At 40.0% G+C, this 17,459-nt stretch overlaps 1 protein-coding gene across 1 annotated transcript in view; it reads right to left on the bottom strand.

Annotated features, from left to right (window-relative positions):
- Positions 1-13,428: 13,428 nt before the first annotated feature.
- Positions 13,429-17,459, bottom strand: part of DST (dystonin) — a 215,528-nt gene continuing 211,497 nt past the window's right edge. Inside the window, exons 91-92 of the mRNA XM_070932929.1 lie at positions 14,731-14,854; positions 13,429-14,430 (exon numbers count right to left, since the gene is read on the bottom strand). Of these exons, the coding sequence (XP_070789030.1) occupies positions 14,165-14,430; positions 14,731-14,854 (390 nt within the window). The 3' untranslated portion in view covers positions 13,429-14,164. The remainder of the gene's footprint in view (positions 14,431-14,730; positions 14,855-17,459) is intronic.

Here is a 17,459-nt window from a genome sequence, read left to right as displayed (position 1 = left end):
TTAGGACTGGGATTGGTGATTTAACTTCTGCAGTGACCTGCCCTCTGTTTTGGACTGTGGATCAAAATTGTAAGCAGAAATGAAAACTGCCTTTTCCTTGCTTGAGCATTGCTTCTTATGGATCATTAAATTTGGCTTGTCTGCTGGTTATTGATCTAAAGAACACACAATGCTATCTTATTTTACATGCTGTTCAATATCCTACACAAGCTTCTGGCTTTCATCATGCTGGCTGGGTTCACACGATACACTAAGCCAAATTAATTATGATATATTATGGCCTAACAGCCATAATGGAATGGGATTCAGCTGGTTCGGACCTGTTCGGATGAACCGGATGCTAATTTTATACCTGGTTTGCTGAACTGGTAGTTGCAAGGACTGCCTGGCCCCGTCCTACTCACCCCTCCCCTCCCAAGAGTCTCTACGCAGCCTGTTTGGGATGCCAGGTAAATACAGCACCCAGAGCCCAGGGGAGGCCATTTTTGCCCTCCCAGAGGCTCGAGAAAAGCCTCCGGAGCCTGGGGAGGGCGAAAAATGGGTCTCCTGGAAGTTTCAGAAGTCCGGAAACGAGGCGTAGGGGAGGCTGTTTTCACCCCAGAGGCTCAAGGAAAGCCTCTGGAGCTTGGGGAGGGCGAAAACGCCCCCCCCCCACCATGATGGAAGAAGTGGAGTAGGCCACACCCACCATGGCCACACCCACCCAGCAACTGGGCAGAGATCCAGTTGCTAAAATTTTTGAATCCCACCCCTGCCTAACAGATTATGTCAACCCAGTCATGATAGTTTGATCTTGCCCCACTCCTCAGCCATTACTTAACCTTGTGCCTTTGCACTCAGTGGTCAACCCACCACAAAAAAGAGGGAGCATATTTACTTGGAGAGCAATTCTATGGAGTGAATTTCCCCAGTATAGTGAAAGGGCTTTCAGACTTCAACACCCAGCCTTTCTGCCTATTGTGTCCAGTGCTCAGCAAATATTTCCAACATGCTTCATCAAGGGAATTGGAGGATCTAGGCTGCAGAATATTGGTGAATGTTTGTATGAATGTCATGGGTGAAACTCCGTCTTCAAGAAGTGTCCCCCAGGCAAAGCCTATTCTGAATTGATATCCAAAGCAAATTGAACTGCAAATCAGAGACATTCTTAGAGAATGCAAAAGTGTTATGAGAAAACCAGCCAAAACTCAAAGATTTGGCATGTTCCAAGGTTACCATCAGTTTTTGTGCAAAACAACACGGAAGCAAATTTTATGTTTCTCCCTCAGCACAAATGTTTGAGGACGTTTAAGGGTCCTAAACTTCCTGATTAACCTTTCTGTATTTCCTATTTCTCCTGGATAAGATTATTTTCTACCCAGATTGTGCCTTTAAAGAAAGGTTTTTCAACATAGGTTTCAAGTTCAACAGCACCAAAAGAATTTGATGTATGGCAGCCGGTCCCATTTATATGACCTTTAGCATGTTCTTCAAACAGAGACAACTATGATATTTGTCAAAGTTGTTGGAAGAAACATCCTTCTGGGTTCTGCTCCAAGTGGGGAAACAGACACTGAAAACATGGAGACTGCTTGGAAAGATGGTTTAATGGTGGACAGGATCACATGGTTTGAGTTCCTGAACAGAAAAGGGCAGATACAGTAAATCCTCGGGTTTTTATGCTCTCTCTGGCTCTGCATTTCTTGGGGCCCCGAAAGAGTATCCTGATTGGTTGTCAGACTCCCAGGGGGTGGGGGTCTTAGCTAGCCTTGCTGGCTGATGGTGACATGTGCTTCCCAGGTCACATGTGGTGAGTTTCTGCTGCTATTGTGTAGAGGGCTAATCCTATCTTTGTTGGATCTCTGGCAATTCCTACTATGGCTCTGCCTGAAGGAGGTAGATCTTTGTTATGTAGAATAGACTGGCCCAGGCCTTAATGGCCCATTGACAAAGGGTGGGGGCAGGAAGATGGGAGCTGCTTCAAAACATGCTTATCCATTTCTCATCCAGGGAAATATAATATTCTGCCTTTTTCATATTTCCTAAAATATTTCACTCTTCCAGGAAAGGGGTGGGTGCTAACCTCCTACAAAGTCTAGGAGGAAAAAAAAATTGTATCACTAAAACAAGGCATAGAAGTTGAAAGCTGGAAGTGCCAATAGCAAATCCTGGATCTTTTGGAGGTGTGCATTTCACAAAAGAAAGCTAGCCTGTGGCTGATGAGATTTCTTCATTTTCTGAATGCCTGGACCAGAACTTTGTCAAAATAAAGGGTGGATATGTGCTTATATGGCAAGGCCAATCTGCTGTGATACAATCCTTAAGCTGTAGAGCAGAAAATCGAGTTAGTGACTACTGCCAAAGCATGAATCAGTTACAAAATGTGGGCTTGAGGTATGCTCCTTTTTTCCATTCTCTAATATTTCTCTGCAACTCAAACAATTGCTCATAATTAAGCTGATTGGACGAGCAGACGCTGGCAGGAAACATTGTGCTGGCTGCGATCCAAATGAACTTCATTGTACTAGATATAGGACTATGACATCAGTTCCTTCCATTGCACAAAGGAAGAATTACATTTGCAGAGCAGCAGATATGATTCAAAAGGGGGGGGGATGGCATTTATTTCATTGCTTTTGGCATCCTTTGGATATTCAGAATGGAGTTGTGCATCCATGATTATATAGAGAAGCAAGGATTGATTGTATTATTCAGCATTCTGTGATTCTTATTATACACTTTTTGGTGCATATTGCCACAAAAATGGATTTGAAAATGGCAACTGCCCTTTGAACAGTTCCACTCAAGCTTTAGATGGCCCTGACCTTGTTGGCTTTTCATAAAGCCTTAAAGACTAGGTTGTCCCATCAAGCCTTGAACTGGACACTAGGGGAGCTTGGAGTTGAACGATTTCTATGTTGGGAGGTTTTAAAGTTAGATTTCAGTGCCTTGGTACCATGCTACACTTACCATTTCTCAGGAAGAAAATCTATCTGTGTGGACACCAAGAATCAACACCAACTTGATGGCACATAATCAACCAATCATATGGTTGTCATACTGAGATGGGCAATTCTATAAAGCTTTTAAGCAGTTATCTAAAGCATGGTACAATTTTAGAGTCTAACTTCCAGGATAGCAGGATAAAATGAAAATATGCTTCGGGTGGGATGTCTGAACAGGCTGAATATTGTTAAGGACTGTGTTGAAATCTTGACTTCTTCCATCTATGGTGTACAGGATCCCTAGAGGAGAACATCCCTGCATTGATTAAACAATAAGCAGCAGGGGAAACAAAACTTCAGCTCTTACACCTTTGCCCACACCAAAAGACTAGCTTTTATCACAAAAATACTCAAGTTATGTAGAGGATTCTTGCACAATCAGGGGGATGAACTGGGGATCTGCAAGTCCTTGTTCAACTTATGCATGCTATGAACAGGAGGAACAGAACTTACTTCTGGGATTCTGTCATGTATTTCCATGTCCATAGTAATTAAGTGGGCTTCCTTTTCCTCCCTCCCCCCTTTGCTTCGGTCTATTCTCATCTTTTGCATAATGTAGACCTCAGCAGGATTTCAAATTCCTATAGACAAAGGAACTGGAAAATGAACAGGCATAAATATTCTCCAGATTTTGACCTTGTTCAAATTCCAGGAAACAGCAAGTGCCTGTTGTGTCTAATGGTTGCTATGGCTCCTGGGCTATATGAGAGGCTTTGGGTGGAAAAATCCTCTCTATATAGTCAAGTGATGGGAACGGAATGATGTGCTGAATTGCTCAGCAGGTTTGCCAATGGACAGCTTTATTAGATTGATCTGTTTAGACAAACACCACTGAAAGATAGATGTCAACAAAATTAGTGAAGGGGGCAGTGACCCCTTCCTTGCTGGAGATAGCTGGGAACAAGAAACTGAATATACAATAAGATTAAATATTGTAGTTTTTAAGATCTAGGTTCACTACAAGCTCTTAGATGAGACTTTTCCTATCTAGTTCTGTAAAAGGCTGAACTGTGATTAATCTGGAATACGGTTCAGGGACTGCAGAAATGTCTTGGACAGAAGTCAGGCTTAATTCTATATAATTCTACATAAAATTAACATTAAAAAGATTTCAGGCAATCATGACAAATTATGAATGCTTTCTCAATGTTTTGACATTGCTTTGACTTTCTCTAGCCTCACCATAAATTAATGCATTTCTCAAATTTGCTCTGGAAATTTGGGGCTCCATGAGGAATGGGCTTAGGAAGAAATCAGGATCTTCTCTAAATACAGTTGGGATAGGATCGAGGGTCTTGCTATAATATGAACCAAGCTACAAGTTCTCTCTCTACTACAAAATGTAAAACCGGGTTTGCTAAACAGTTATGAAAACAATGTAGTTGCAAGTGTGGATAGACAGCAAAGTTCTTCCCTTCTTACAGAGGACTTAGTCTATGAAAAAGCATCCAGGTCTTCAGAGATTAACCAAAGGAAGCTGAACATCGTAGCCAAACAAATGTGGCTACAAAACACCATCTGGCATACTTCTGGGAATGCCTGTGTTAATGAGATTGTCAGCAGATGGCACCTCTAGTTTTATTGGGGTAGGGTTGGGGCTTTCCCAGAGAGAAATTGAAGAGAAACTGTCCCTTTGGGCCCCACTTTTATTCAAGCTGTCTTATGAGATTTGTGTGCTGCTGTGACCTTTTATTTCAATTGTGTTTGTCCCTATGTTTCAGTCCAGCTGGGAAGAACAAGCCTCAGCATAGACATTCCTTCCTTGTCAACAGTCTCCCGAGTCACACTGAGCAGAACTTCTTCTAAAAAAGGTCTTTTTTTAGTTCAGATTGGTGGAAACCAATACGACAAAACCAACAATAAAATTTTAATGATTGTATTCAACTGAATTTCTTATTTTTTCCCCCTTCAATATTATCATAGGATGGAATGCCATATAAAGGACTCATGCATCAGCTATTTATAGACCTGCTGGGAAAATGCAGTGTTCCAAAGTTTTAATCTTCAGACTAGACACGTGCTGACGTTGATGCTGAAAGAAATAGATGTATAATTATGGCATATCTTGATTGCCTTCCACTAATATCAGAATATGTTTCGTTTATTCATGGTTTATTTAATATATTTGGTTTAATCAAGGCTTAAAAGGTTATTAACAAAAGTTTGCAAATAATGATTCAGATCTTTTTACAAACATGGCATAGCATATGTGATGTTTATTAGATAATATTATAGAACAGATGGCCAAAGTAGATGGCAGCGTTTACTAATTCTTGATTGATCTAAACAAAAAAAAAAATGAAGTTGGATCAGTCCTGGCAAGTACTTGGAAGGGAGATTTCCAGGAACTCCAAGGGCTGTGGACTAATCTGAGAAATGCGGAGAGAGAGAGAAAAAGAAATCCAGAAGAAAGCAATGGCAAATGACTATTCTGTTACCAAGAAATATGTCCAGATGTATCCATTTAGTCACCAGGAATTGAGCAGCTCTTTTGATTCTTGCAGATGTAAGGTCAGGTTGACAACAATTTGCATAAGGAATTAATCAGCAAAGGCAAGAAGAAGAAAGTAACCAATAAAAAAGAATATTTGTAGCTCAGGGTTGAAATGAGGGGTCATTGGTGCTCCCAAGCTTGGTTGTTTTCTGGCAGACGTTTCATTGTCCAAACTAGGTAACTTCATCAATGCTAGTAAGGAATGGGGTTTGCTCTCGGTTTATATTTTAGTGGTTTGCCTTGTCAGTGTTTGTGGGAGTGGTCTTTGAGGTTCTTTGGTTTGGCTGTTTATTCTTAGTTTGTTTGGCAGTTTCTTGATTGGTGTATTGTTTACTTCTTGATTGTTGGTCTTGGTGTTCATCTATGTTCATCTGAGTGTTGATTGCTGGTAGTGAGGTGTGTTGGTCTTTTTATTCCTTTTTTGGCTTCTTGATTGTCATCAATAGACACACAGACATGAACAGTATTTTGCACGCTGTGCAAAAGTGACATTCAGCAATAGTGGATTAACTCCAAGTTTAACATCAGACCAACAATACACATTTGACACAATTACTTATTAAGAGTTTTGTTTTGTTTTTAATCTTAAAATCAACCTTGATTCTTGGCAACTGTTTGGACAAATCCCTGCAGTTTTCTTGGCAACCTTTTTGGAAGTAGCTTGCCCTTGCCTCCTTCCTAGGGCTGAGAATGAAGGACTGGCCCAAGGTCACCCAGAGGGGTCATGCCTAAATTGGTATTAAAACTCATGGTCTTTTAGCCTTATGCCTTAAACACTGCACCAAACTGGCTATCACTTATCAAGTTACTTGGTGACTTTTCCCCTATGCTCTTCTGCTAATTAATGCATTGAATTAATTAAGTGAATACTAAATAAGCTAATATTTTCTACATAGCATAGTACCTTCACCAACGTTCAAATGTATTTCCATTGAGAATTGTCCTATGCCATTCAGATGAGATGAAGAAATTAAATTGGCACGGGAGCAAGGACAAGCTCACAGAAATACAGCTGCTTGATGCATTCATTGATGCCTAGATTTCCACCAAAACAATTTCTGCTTTGATAGCTGATTCAAGAATTCAGCTAAATACTGGGCTATTCTAACTTTGGAACAAGTTGGATTTTGTGGTATTTGACTGTGGGGTCCTGTCAGGCATTTGAGAGTGTCCATCAATCCAGAGAGTGTTAGAGCAGCACTTTCCATTTTAGGCTTGTGAGGAGCTCCTGAGATCAACTTCTGCCTGCACAGTTCATGGGCACACTGTCTGCATGTCTGGGGAGGATGACTGGGGCGGAGGGAGAATTGGGGCTGCCATCTTTCTGTGACTCATCTGGGTGGCCTGAATTGTCAAGGATGTGTTCCAGGTTACTTTTGGGTGCTTCTTTTGCTCCTGTTTCTCCCCTTCATGTGAATGTCATTGCAATTTGAGGGCAGTTTACTTTATGCCACTTTTCCTTTCTTTTTTCAAAAGCTTTGTTTTCCTTGCAAAGGACATCATGGTTTGATTTTTGGAGCGCCAGTCTGATGGAGTGGTGGGATGAGTAAGGGTGAGAGATGTGAACAGGACAGGGTTGGTAAACATATCTTTGAATAGACCTTGTCCAAAGGGCCAAGGGGAGGGATGGGGGACTTTTATATCTTGCTATGAATCAGGGATTTAAGTACTGCTATTTCTTCCCTTCACTCCCTTCACTCCCCCTCACATTTGGTAATTTTTTTCTCTCCTCCTCTTCTTTCTCTTCCATTGATGTTTGTCTGGACAATGCAGAAGTGGGGGATGTTATGAAAGCACACTGGCATTGTTCTGCTGGAAAAGTTCATCGGAGACAAGGAACCCTCCCCATATAGAGGGACTGCACTCACCCACAAGCACTGAATTTGTGATCCAGTTGGCCTGATCATATACTGTCACCCACTATGGAAACTTGAATGGGTTAGTAGGTAAGTCAAAGCCCTTACAGGAATAAAAACCTTAAATTAATTACAAGCAATGCAGTTAAGCCTCTAGATTTGTTTGTTTCTGTTATACGTGTGGGGTTTTAAACAACACTGGATAGCTTTCCCCAGAAAGATTCAAATTTCACCCCATTCCCTAGATATATGTAGGAGCAGAGAGAAAAGAATACAGATAGCTTATGTGAGTGCCAAAAGAGTCAGGTCTATGCTAAGTAATTAATATAGTATGTGCTTTGATCTCAGGTCCTTTCTCCAGCCCATTGTAAAACCCTTTGAAGTAAATATCATGCCAGTAATTAATTTTGGTTTGGAAGTCTTGCTGCTTTTTAGTTAAGTGCATGTTGCTTTGAATCACAACCCCCTTTCAAATTTTCCACTTGGTCCTAAATACTGGCATGTGGATCTGCCCAATCCATGATCTTTTCCATGCTGCAAAGGCTCTGCCATCATCCACACTTTAATGTATGACACTGAAGTGAACGTGTTTGGAAAGTAAGTGAACAAAAGGAATATTTGAACAGGATTTTTTTTGCACTGTGTATCTTGTTCCTCACAATCAAAACTTTTTTTTTTTTGCTTTTTGTGGACCTTATCATCTCTTCCTGTTTCTCCATCTTCTGTTTCAGATTCCTAAAATTCAACTTTGAAATGTATTTTTATAAATTTGATTTTTTAAAATATATTTTTGTTATTCTGTCACTTGTATCCTGTGAAGTATTCACACTCAAGAAAGGAAATCCAGGAACTTTCACAATTTCTGTTGGATTATACTTGTTTTTATTTTGAAGATCTATCCCCTTGATTTTTGTTACAATAGTAAGCAAAAGGCTCTTAAATTTGATTCAGGTGCTATTTATGCCTCAGCCAGTTTTCCAGCAATGTTAAAGCAGGAATGATTGTAAAACTGCTGAAACTTTCAAACAGTTCAACATTTTTTTATATAACATCCAGAGTTTTGTGAAATTGGCCAGAGGTAGCCCAAGGTACTGATGGTTTTTTTTTAATGCCATGAAAAGGCATGAAAAGTGAGCTGAATTTGTTGCAGTCATCTTTGCTGAAAGTGCCAAACATTAGCTAACATTTCTGAGGTGAAAACTACCACGCTGGGTAGACAGTGAGCCCCATGCTCTTTTCTGATAATTTGCCAGGCAACATTTTGAAAACTGATTTGGTCAGCTCCCAGCAGGGGTGAAATCTACTTACCTTCCTTACCGGTTCAGAAGTGCACGCGCCGCATAAAAAAGACATTACGACACCCGGGCAGGTGGGCGGAGCTTTGCTCCACCATCGCTACCAGATTGCCAAACCACCCGCCACGATCGCTACTGGATCGTCTGATCCGGTCCGAACCGGGAGCATTTCACCCCTGGCTCTCAGGTTTTGTGCAGAGGTCTTGATATGCACTAAGGAAAGTTTAGAGACAGATAGATCAGGGTCTAGTATTATAAATTCAAAGATTATGTTATTTGACTTTTTTCTTTTTTTAACCGTAGAGCAATGTATCTCAAATACTGTCCCAGCTAAAGCCAATATAAGAAAAGCTTTGGTTTCAGTGCACAACTGCCAGGTCAGGCAAACACCGTTATAAAGATTCTTCATCATACTACACTGCTTTCCTTGCAAAAGAACAAAATGATCTTGTCTTATAATAAAAAAAGTGCATGCTTTTATGGACTCTTGTTGCCTTTTAACCATGAATTTCATTTTTGCCAGTTTCAGTGCTTTCAGAGAATTGGAAGACAGAAGAGTGGGGAGATTAAATATATCCTTTATTATGAACAGCTTTCTTGTTATGAACAACTATTTTCTGTTCTTGGGAAAAACACACTAAATAACCTTTTATGGTAATGTGTGAAGTGTGTGTGAGCAAGTTTTTCATTCCACAGGTTAACCTATTCAGATGACTACTTAGTTGAATTATGTGTGTGTGAGAGCATCCCTGTGGTAAAAAACCAGTATGCAGTAATCCAGCTTTCACACCACACAGTACAAGCACCTCAGGCTTTTTTTCTCTTATTATTGTTGTCTGCAGTCCATCAGAGGAATACTTCTAAGAAGTAATCATCAGTATTTCATGAATGGGCACCTCTTATATTTGGTCAGGGATTTAAAAACTATAGGCAGCTGCACAAACTAACCTTGACAAAGACAAAAGAGCAGTTGATCCATAGCACAGTAAATTATGAATAACCATTTGTTTCATGGACAACTTTGCCTGCCATTTTGCTGCTAGGCAAAATGCAAACAGAAAATTAGATCTAATTAAATACAAATGCTACAAGAAATTTTGAAAACAAACCAAGAAATAACCCCCCCAAAATAGCGAACAACAGAATTATATAGTCCTGCAGAAAAGTAGATAGTCCTGTAGTTAATCTAAATTCAACAGAAACATACCAATTTCTTTGCTCCTTAAATTCTCACTGGGAGTCCAAGACATGAGCATCTGCGGAAGATCAAAATCTGCAACAGGGCAGGTGCAACTTTTGTGGTTGAAGTTGTGTGCTTTTTATGTGTGACATCACTGCACTTACAAAGGGGATGGGCGTTCTATTGCGATGTCACACTCACCCATCTTGCAGATTTTGGCCCCTCTTGTGGATGCTTCTGGTCCTACAAATATTGGGCCAGGTGCCTAACTTGAAATCCTTTTCAGTCATTCTGTTTCTCACATATAAAATGACAGCAGGCCTTCTGCAGGATTTGCTAATCACAACCCAAACCATTTTTGAGTTGTGAACATACTCATGTTGTAACCTTTGTCTCATGCCTACAGTGCCCACAGTTGAGGCAATCTACCTTTGCCCTTAACTCTTCCAGTTGAAGAGAGCTTCTTTGCTTAGACAAGTTGTATGCTAATTTACCCTTCGTGAACTTTTTGAGGATGTGGCTAGGGGTTGCTTTCCCTGACGAGGCCGTTAAATGAATGTGTGGGTTGTTAAGCATAGCATGGGAGGCCTCAGGGATAGGCCAGGCCCTAGCACAGGCCCAGACCTGCTTGGCCCAGGCCTCCCCCACCCTGAGGCATTTTGTGCTCCACTCCCTGCCCCTCACCACCGGCCTCATCCTGGTCCCAACCTGGCCATTCAGCCACCTAAGGCAGCCCAAAGGTGGGCAGTGTGAGACTAGGCCTAAGCCACCATATCTAAAGATAAAGCAGGGTGGACAAAAGCCAGGAAAAACTCCCACAGGGAAAGTAGTTAAGAAGGAACCAAGTCATTAAGGAAACAGGGAAAAAATGTCATCCGAATGAGACAAAAGAAGCTGGTCTTGAGCACATGGGAAGCCTCTCTCCAAGTCCCGCCATCCGGAACAAAGCAAAGGATTGGGGGGGGGGGAGATAAAAGGGGCTCTGAAACCTGTTCACTCTTTTGTCTTTTATGGATCCAGATATGACGGCTTCCATCCCTCTGGCTAGAGTCTGGCAGCCTAGTTGAGGATGTTGGGAAAGTGTGGATGAGAGAAAGAGAGAGATTGTGTGTGTCTGTAAAAGAGCAAATAGATATACTTTGTAATCAATAAAGTTTGCTGTTATATTAAATTCACTGGGTCTCCATGTATTCTAAAGAACTGTTTGTGTCTGAGTGTTGTCAAAAATGGTTTTGAATGTGGCAATTTCCCAGGGCTGTGTGTGTGTGTGTGTGTGTGTGTGAGACAATAAGCTGAACCTGATAGCACATATGTGTAATAGCAACAAAAGCCACTGGTGTCTGGGGATGGTAAAAGCCTGTAGGCCTCAGTCTGCTTCTCATCTGCCCACTCCAGGAACTTACAGGACTTGGCCTGCTTTTTACTCACCTTCAGGGTTCAGCTTCCTACCTTCCATGATTTTTTGCAAAGGAGCCTGGCTGCTGCAATGAGAGGCTCGGCTTTCTTGCAGATTCTGCCAAGCTCATGGCATTTGTGCCATTCTCCTAGCAAGTAATACTCCTTGCCAGACTGTAGCGGACTCCGTTTTTTAAAAAAGAGGCTCCATTTGTTTGTGGCATCTCCTTAAAAAACGGACTCACTACAGGTAGTCCTTGACTTACAACCGTTTGTTGAGGGATGGTTCGAAGTTACAGCAGCACTGAAATGTGATTTATGGCCGCTTTCCCCACATCCAACCGTTGCAGTATCCCCATGGTTACCTAATCAAAATTTGGGTGATTGGCAACTGGCATGTATTTATGACAGTTGCATTGTCCCAAAGTCATGTGATCACCAGAGGTGGGTTTCAGCAGATTCTGACCAGTTCTGGAGAACCGGTAGCGGAAATTTTGAGTAGTTCGGAGAACCGGTAAATACCACCTCTGACTGGCCCCTCCCCCATCTATTCTCTGCCTCCCGAGTCCCAGTTGATCGGGAGGAAATGGGGATTTTACAGTATCCTTCCCCTGCCACGCTCAAGGCATGCCCACCAAGCCACACCACACCCATCAAGCCACGCTCACAGAACCGGTAGTAAAATCCCATCACTGGTGATCACCATTGGTAACTTTCCCAGCAGCTTCTGACTAGCAATGAGGGAAGACAGATTCACTTAACAATCCCATGATTCACTGAACAAGGGTAGCAAAAAGAATCGTAACATGGGGCGCATCTCATTTAACTGTCTTGCTTAGCAACAGAAATTTTGGGCTCAATTGTGGTTGTAGGTCAAGGACTCCCTGTACCTGCTTGCAGTACAGCGCCTGTATACATTGGTCTTCTGGAAAAACACACCTATTATTAAATACAGTGGTATCTCGGTCCTCATTCATTGGTTCTGGGGGGCAGGATAAATACCAAAAATGACAAGTATCAAACAAAATTTTCCCATAAGGAATAGCACGAGGCAACCAACACCAGTTCTAGCTTGTGCATTGAGTACCAAAACAAAAAACAAAAAACAAAAAACAACTACTATGGAGACAAAATTTTCCTCCCCAACATCACCAATCTTTCAGCTGGACTTCTGAACATTGGTCAACTTCCAGCATAAATCCTAGAAGTTGTCTATTAACAAGGTAGCAATTTTTGCACCCATGTACATCATTTCATTCCGGCTTATGCTAAACTATATTTATTATCTTAACACTACTTCTTCAGGCTGCTTAGTTACATTTTGAACCTTTTTTGCATTGTAAACCTGTTGATAATTAGGAGTCAATTGCAAACCTAGTCATCTCTCATCTTCCAGGCAGTTGAAACTATATGGTCCCATTGTAGAACAATGGCTTTCAGTTCTTTCATAATATACACCAACCATTTATCCATATTTTCTACTTTATGTTCTTTTACCAATCTATGAGACAAGCCTGTTTATTCAGTGACTCCAATAAGGAATTTCATTAAAAGGCACCACATGGTAAAAATAAACTTCACTTATTACCACTGGCACATCCAATGTATGTTTAAAGTGAGAAAACTTAAAACTTTGCTAAAGCTATGTCTGGCTATATGCTTGAAGCTTCAACTAAAGCATGGCTTTGCACAGTTTATTTGGTATAGACTTTAAGTTAATCAGCCTGCCACTTTTTCAGATTACACTTCCCACCCTCAAGTCCTTTTTAAAAACAAGTATTGTATTGGCTGATTTCCAGCATTCTGGTACAAAGACATCTGAAGCATATCGAATATCTTTTTGTTAGCAGAGGTGTCTCCTGATCAAGAGCCTTTCCACAAATAGAAAAGAATAATTGTAAAAGCTCTATGTGAACAGTTGGATACAACAGTATGTGAAAAACCTATCACATCAGGAACTTAAAAGAAATGGAGAAACTTTTTCTGCAGATAAAAGCAGAAAGAAATGGGGAAGGCCAAGGTTGCAGATAAGAAACAAATAATATAGATGATATTTTTGTTATGGGGGGAGGAAATGCCTTTTAATATAAAATAAATAGGCAATTTTTGTCTTGAAGAAACGGTTTGCATTTTTCAGAGCAGATACAAGGCAACCATGATGAAGAACATCTCTTTCTCTGGGATAAAAGGAAAACCACAGCAATAAAGAGAAGTGGACAAGATTTATTTTGTATATTTTTCTTTCTGCAAGCAAAACTGCTTTGATATAAAATGAGTCCAATGATACAAAGCTATCATCCACTCAAGCAAAAGAAAACCTCACATTACAATGAATGCAGGTTATACTGATATTCTAATGCTAGTGTAACCCCCGCTTCCCCGGACCAAGATTGTTTCTGCCGTCTTTTAAAGCAACAGCACACTGAAAACCATGGGAATATATTGCAATATGTATGAATTTACTGGAAGAAATTGTTTAATTAATATAATGGCAAAAAGAACTGTGTCTTCACAATGTTGTTTAAGTTTCGGTCACATGTCATTAACGTCCACATTGTTAGTTCAAAACGTATTATTTAGGTTTTTGTCATTTGTATGAAGATCAAGTTCTGAGGTATCCTTTACTGTAAATGATGAAGCAACAGGCCAGGCGGATGTATGATGCAAAGAGTTAGCGGTAAAAGCTTTTAGTGATTTCTCTATATGTTACTGCAAACAACTGTTAGTTTACATTAAAAAATGTTCTCCTATTCACATAGAATATGGCATAAACAAAAGAAAAGTTAACAAAAACTATACACATAAAATAACAAGACTGATACACAAATAAGGCCATCTGCAAAATTAAAAATCCAACTCTCGTCATATTTCACAATAATTTCTACAGGATAATTTACATCTTAGAAACTTAAATATTTAATGCACAGAAGAAAAGAAAAGACTTTGAGGAGCCAATTGCATTATCTCTTGGAGGACCTGTCTAATTTTCTGACCAGCAATCGTTTTTGCGGAGTTGGAATTTTGGAAAGCTTTCCCGAGGCAGACCGAGAATTCGGCCGGGGTGTTGGTCTAATTGGGGTATGTACAGTTTCTGACAGGTCTGAGCACACTGACTGGATTTCTGAAATGTCAAAGTCAGAGGCATCGCTGCCCCGGCGGCTACTTGCTCTGCTCCCGGCTTTACTTCCAGCACGACTTCCAGGCCTGCTTGATGTTTTTCTAGTTTCTGCAAGACAAGATGAAAGACATCCATGGTTAGTGGAACAGAGCAAAAAGGAGGCTGCTTCTGAAGAGGGCCTTCTCACATACTTGAACTCTGTCTGACTCAAGGTAAATGCAACTGGCACCTTCTACTGCTTCATAGCATTCCAGACTGAAACGACATGTCTTGATTGTAATAAGATTTATATAGCAGTAAAAAAAAAAGAGTTACGGATTGAAGGCTAAGGGAGAGACAGAACCTTTCAACTTCTGCAAGTGGGATGTGCCCAAGCAGGTGCCCCATCCCGGCAAATCCAACACTCACCTGCAAAATGTGCTCTGGCTCTTGTAGCTGCTGTTGAAATTAGGCCATTATTTTCTCCAGAATGAAAAACTTTCCCAGAAAGATATCCTGGAAGTCTAAGTTTACTCCCCTGTATTGGAGTTCCCTGTAGAATATAAGAGTACTGAATAAAGCACATGCATTGAACAGGGCTGAATTTGGAACTCCACCCAAATCACAAGAAAATGCTTTTACCAAAATTGACCAGATAGCACTGTTTAGGAACATGTCAACAGGAAAAGAGAGAGAGAGAGAGACTGTATTTATTGCTGCCTTCTTGAGGTAGGGACTTGTCTCTTATTGTCTGTGCAATGTATCGAACTATTATATACACTGATGGGACTACAGTATATGAACAAATAATTCTTTCATGTCAAGATATAGGATCAGATTTCAGAGAAGTCAATTACAGCCTTTGAAAGCTCATAGTGTATTTACATTTATTACTGTTTATGGTGCAGCTATTTTTTTTTCCTGTCACACAAACCACAGTATAAGCACCGTAACTGAGCCCATAAAATGGAAGACTAGAGGTTTCAAAGGCCCTCTGAGTCTTTACAACCTGGGCCCATCTCTTATATCCTGCATACGGCCCAAGGACCAGAGAGTCTGCAGGACTGTGAATGTAAACGGAGACAAATATTGCTCCTTTCTGGCAGCAGGATCCAATAATGCATAAATGTATTCTTTCATCTATTTTAGTATTTTTGCTGAATCAATATAGGTAGTCCTCGACTTATGACCTCAATTGAGCCCAAATTTTCTGTTGCTAAGCAAGATGGTTGTTAAGTGAGTTTTGCCTCGTTTTGCAACCTTTCTTGACATAGTTGTTACACAAATCACTGCGGTTGTTAAATTAGTAACATAGTTTCCCCATTGACTTTGCTTGTCAGAAGGTCACAAAAGGTGGGACTGCAACTGTCATAAATTCATGCCAAGCATCTGAATTTTGTTCACGTGAACATGGGGATGCGGCAACGGTCCTAAGTGTGAAAACAATCATGAGTTACCTGTTTTCAGTGATATTGTAACTTTGAAAGGTCACTAAAGAAATGGTTGTAAGTCGAGGACTATCTGTACTAATCCATATGGATAAACATATAGCACCTTCTGGAGTTATTTCTAGTTAACATATTTAATTAACATCTACAAAAATGCAAATACATTTCATTGGATCAAGACTTAGCACAGATGTCTTGAAATTAGTGGGACTTGACTAATTGTGAATGACTTAAAAGTTGCATTGGTATCAATGGGTTTACTCTAAAAATGATTAAACGCAGATACTGTCCATGAACAGTAATTAAAAAAATCTGAAATATTATTTTTATGGATGAAAAAGAGTTCCATTGTCCACCAGTAGGCATCACATTATGTTCTGGCCAGTGTAACTCAAAACATTGTGTAAAAACTGAAATCCCATCTCTTCAGCATGCTGTTGGTGGTATAAAACCTTGCACATGGGGGCATGACATAATGTACCATCTGTGCCTTTTTTGCTTGGAGACTGAAAAGAAATGAACTAAATATTACAATAAATATTACTCTTACTGTCTATGTATAAAAAGTGTTGGGACGTGATGTCATAAACTCTCTTCTTAATGTTCAACATCAAGAAGCAAGATGCCTAAATTGATGGAATTCAGAGGAACCCTCTGATCTTTTAGTGAGGGAATAATAGAAGCCAGACTTCCCAATATGAACCCCAGGCTAAATAAATCACAGAAATGTCTTCTATGGTTTATTTAAATACTCCAGTTGATAGGAGGAGGTATTTTGTTCATTTGTATTCCAAAGTAAAATGGTTTAATGTGACGTGAATACAGTAATATTGAAGGTGATGTAAATACTTTTCAATGTGCGGTAACAATTTAATGCTCAATTTCACCAATCTTTAGAATTCTTAATTTTTGCAGCACCCCTCTTCTGTCCCAAATATGACATTCAATATAGTTTACCAGCAATAGTGGTAATATTTGCCAATTAAAGTTTTCCAACAAATTCAATATGCTGAGGAAAGTTTTGCGCGTGTGTTATAGTTAGCTATTGGCTAAGAACAGGACTAAATAGAACGAAGTACAGGTATTCCTCAATTTATGACTGGGACCAGAATTTTCATTGTTAAGCAAAGTGATTAAGTGAGTTGTGCCTGATTTTATGACCTTTTTTGCCACACTTGCTAAGCGAATCACTGCAGTTAAGTGAATCATGTGGTTGTTAAGAAAAGCCGGCTTCTCCCATTGACTTTACTTGTCGGAAGCCAGCTGGGAAGGTCACAAATGGCGATCAAATGATTCTGCAACTGTTGTAAATGCAAGCTGGTTGTCAAGCAACTGAATTTTTAGCATGTGAATCATGGGGATGCTGCAATGGTTGTAAGGGTGAGGAGTGGTTGTCAGTCAGTTTTTTCAGTTTTTTTTTCCGAACCACTGTAATTTTGAATGGTTGCTAAAAGTCAAAGACTACCTGTATTTTAAAAAATTGACAATAATTCATATTCCATATAGTTTTATACTTAAATCAGCAGAAATAATCTGGTATTTTTTCTGTTCTAACTGCTGTAATAATCTATACAGAAATGTGATTATTATGTGAGATTATATTTAGTAGGAATTATATGGTTTAAATTAATATATTCTGCATAATTTGAAGTATGTAATTATTTAAATCCGTTAATACATTTAATAAGGGCCAAAATGAGATCCTTGTTC

This window comes from Pituophis catenifer, unplaced genomic scaffold (assembly GCF_029215685.1).
Source record: "Pituophis catenifer annectens isolate HBS135680 unplaced genomic scaffold, rPitCat1.0.hap2 SCAF_1, whole genome shotgun sequence".
Taxonomy (NCBI): domain Eukaryota; kingdom Metazoa; phylum Chordata; class Lepidosauria; order Squamata; family Colubridae; genus Pituophis; species Pituophis catenifer.
This window is presented reverse-complemented; position numbering and strand designations above follow the sequence as displayed.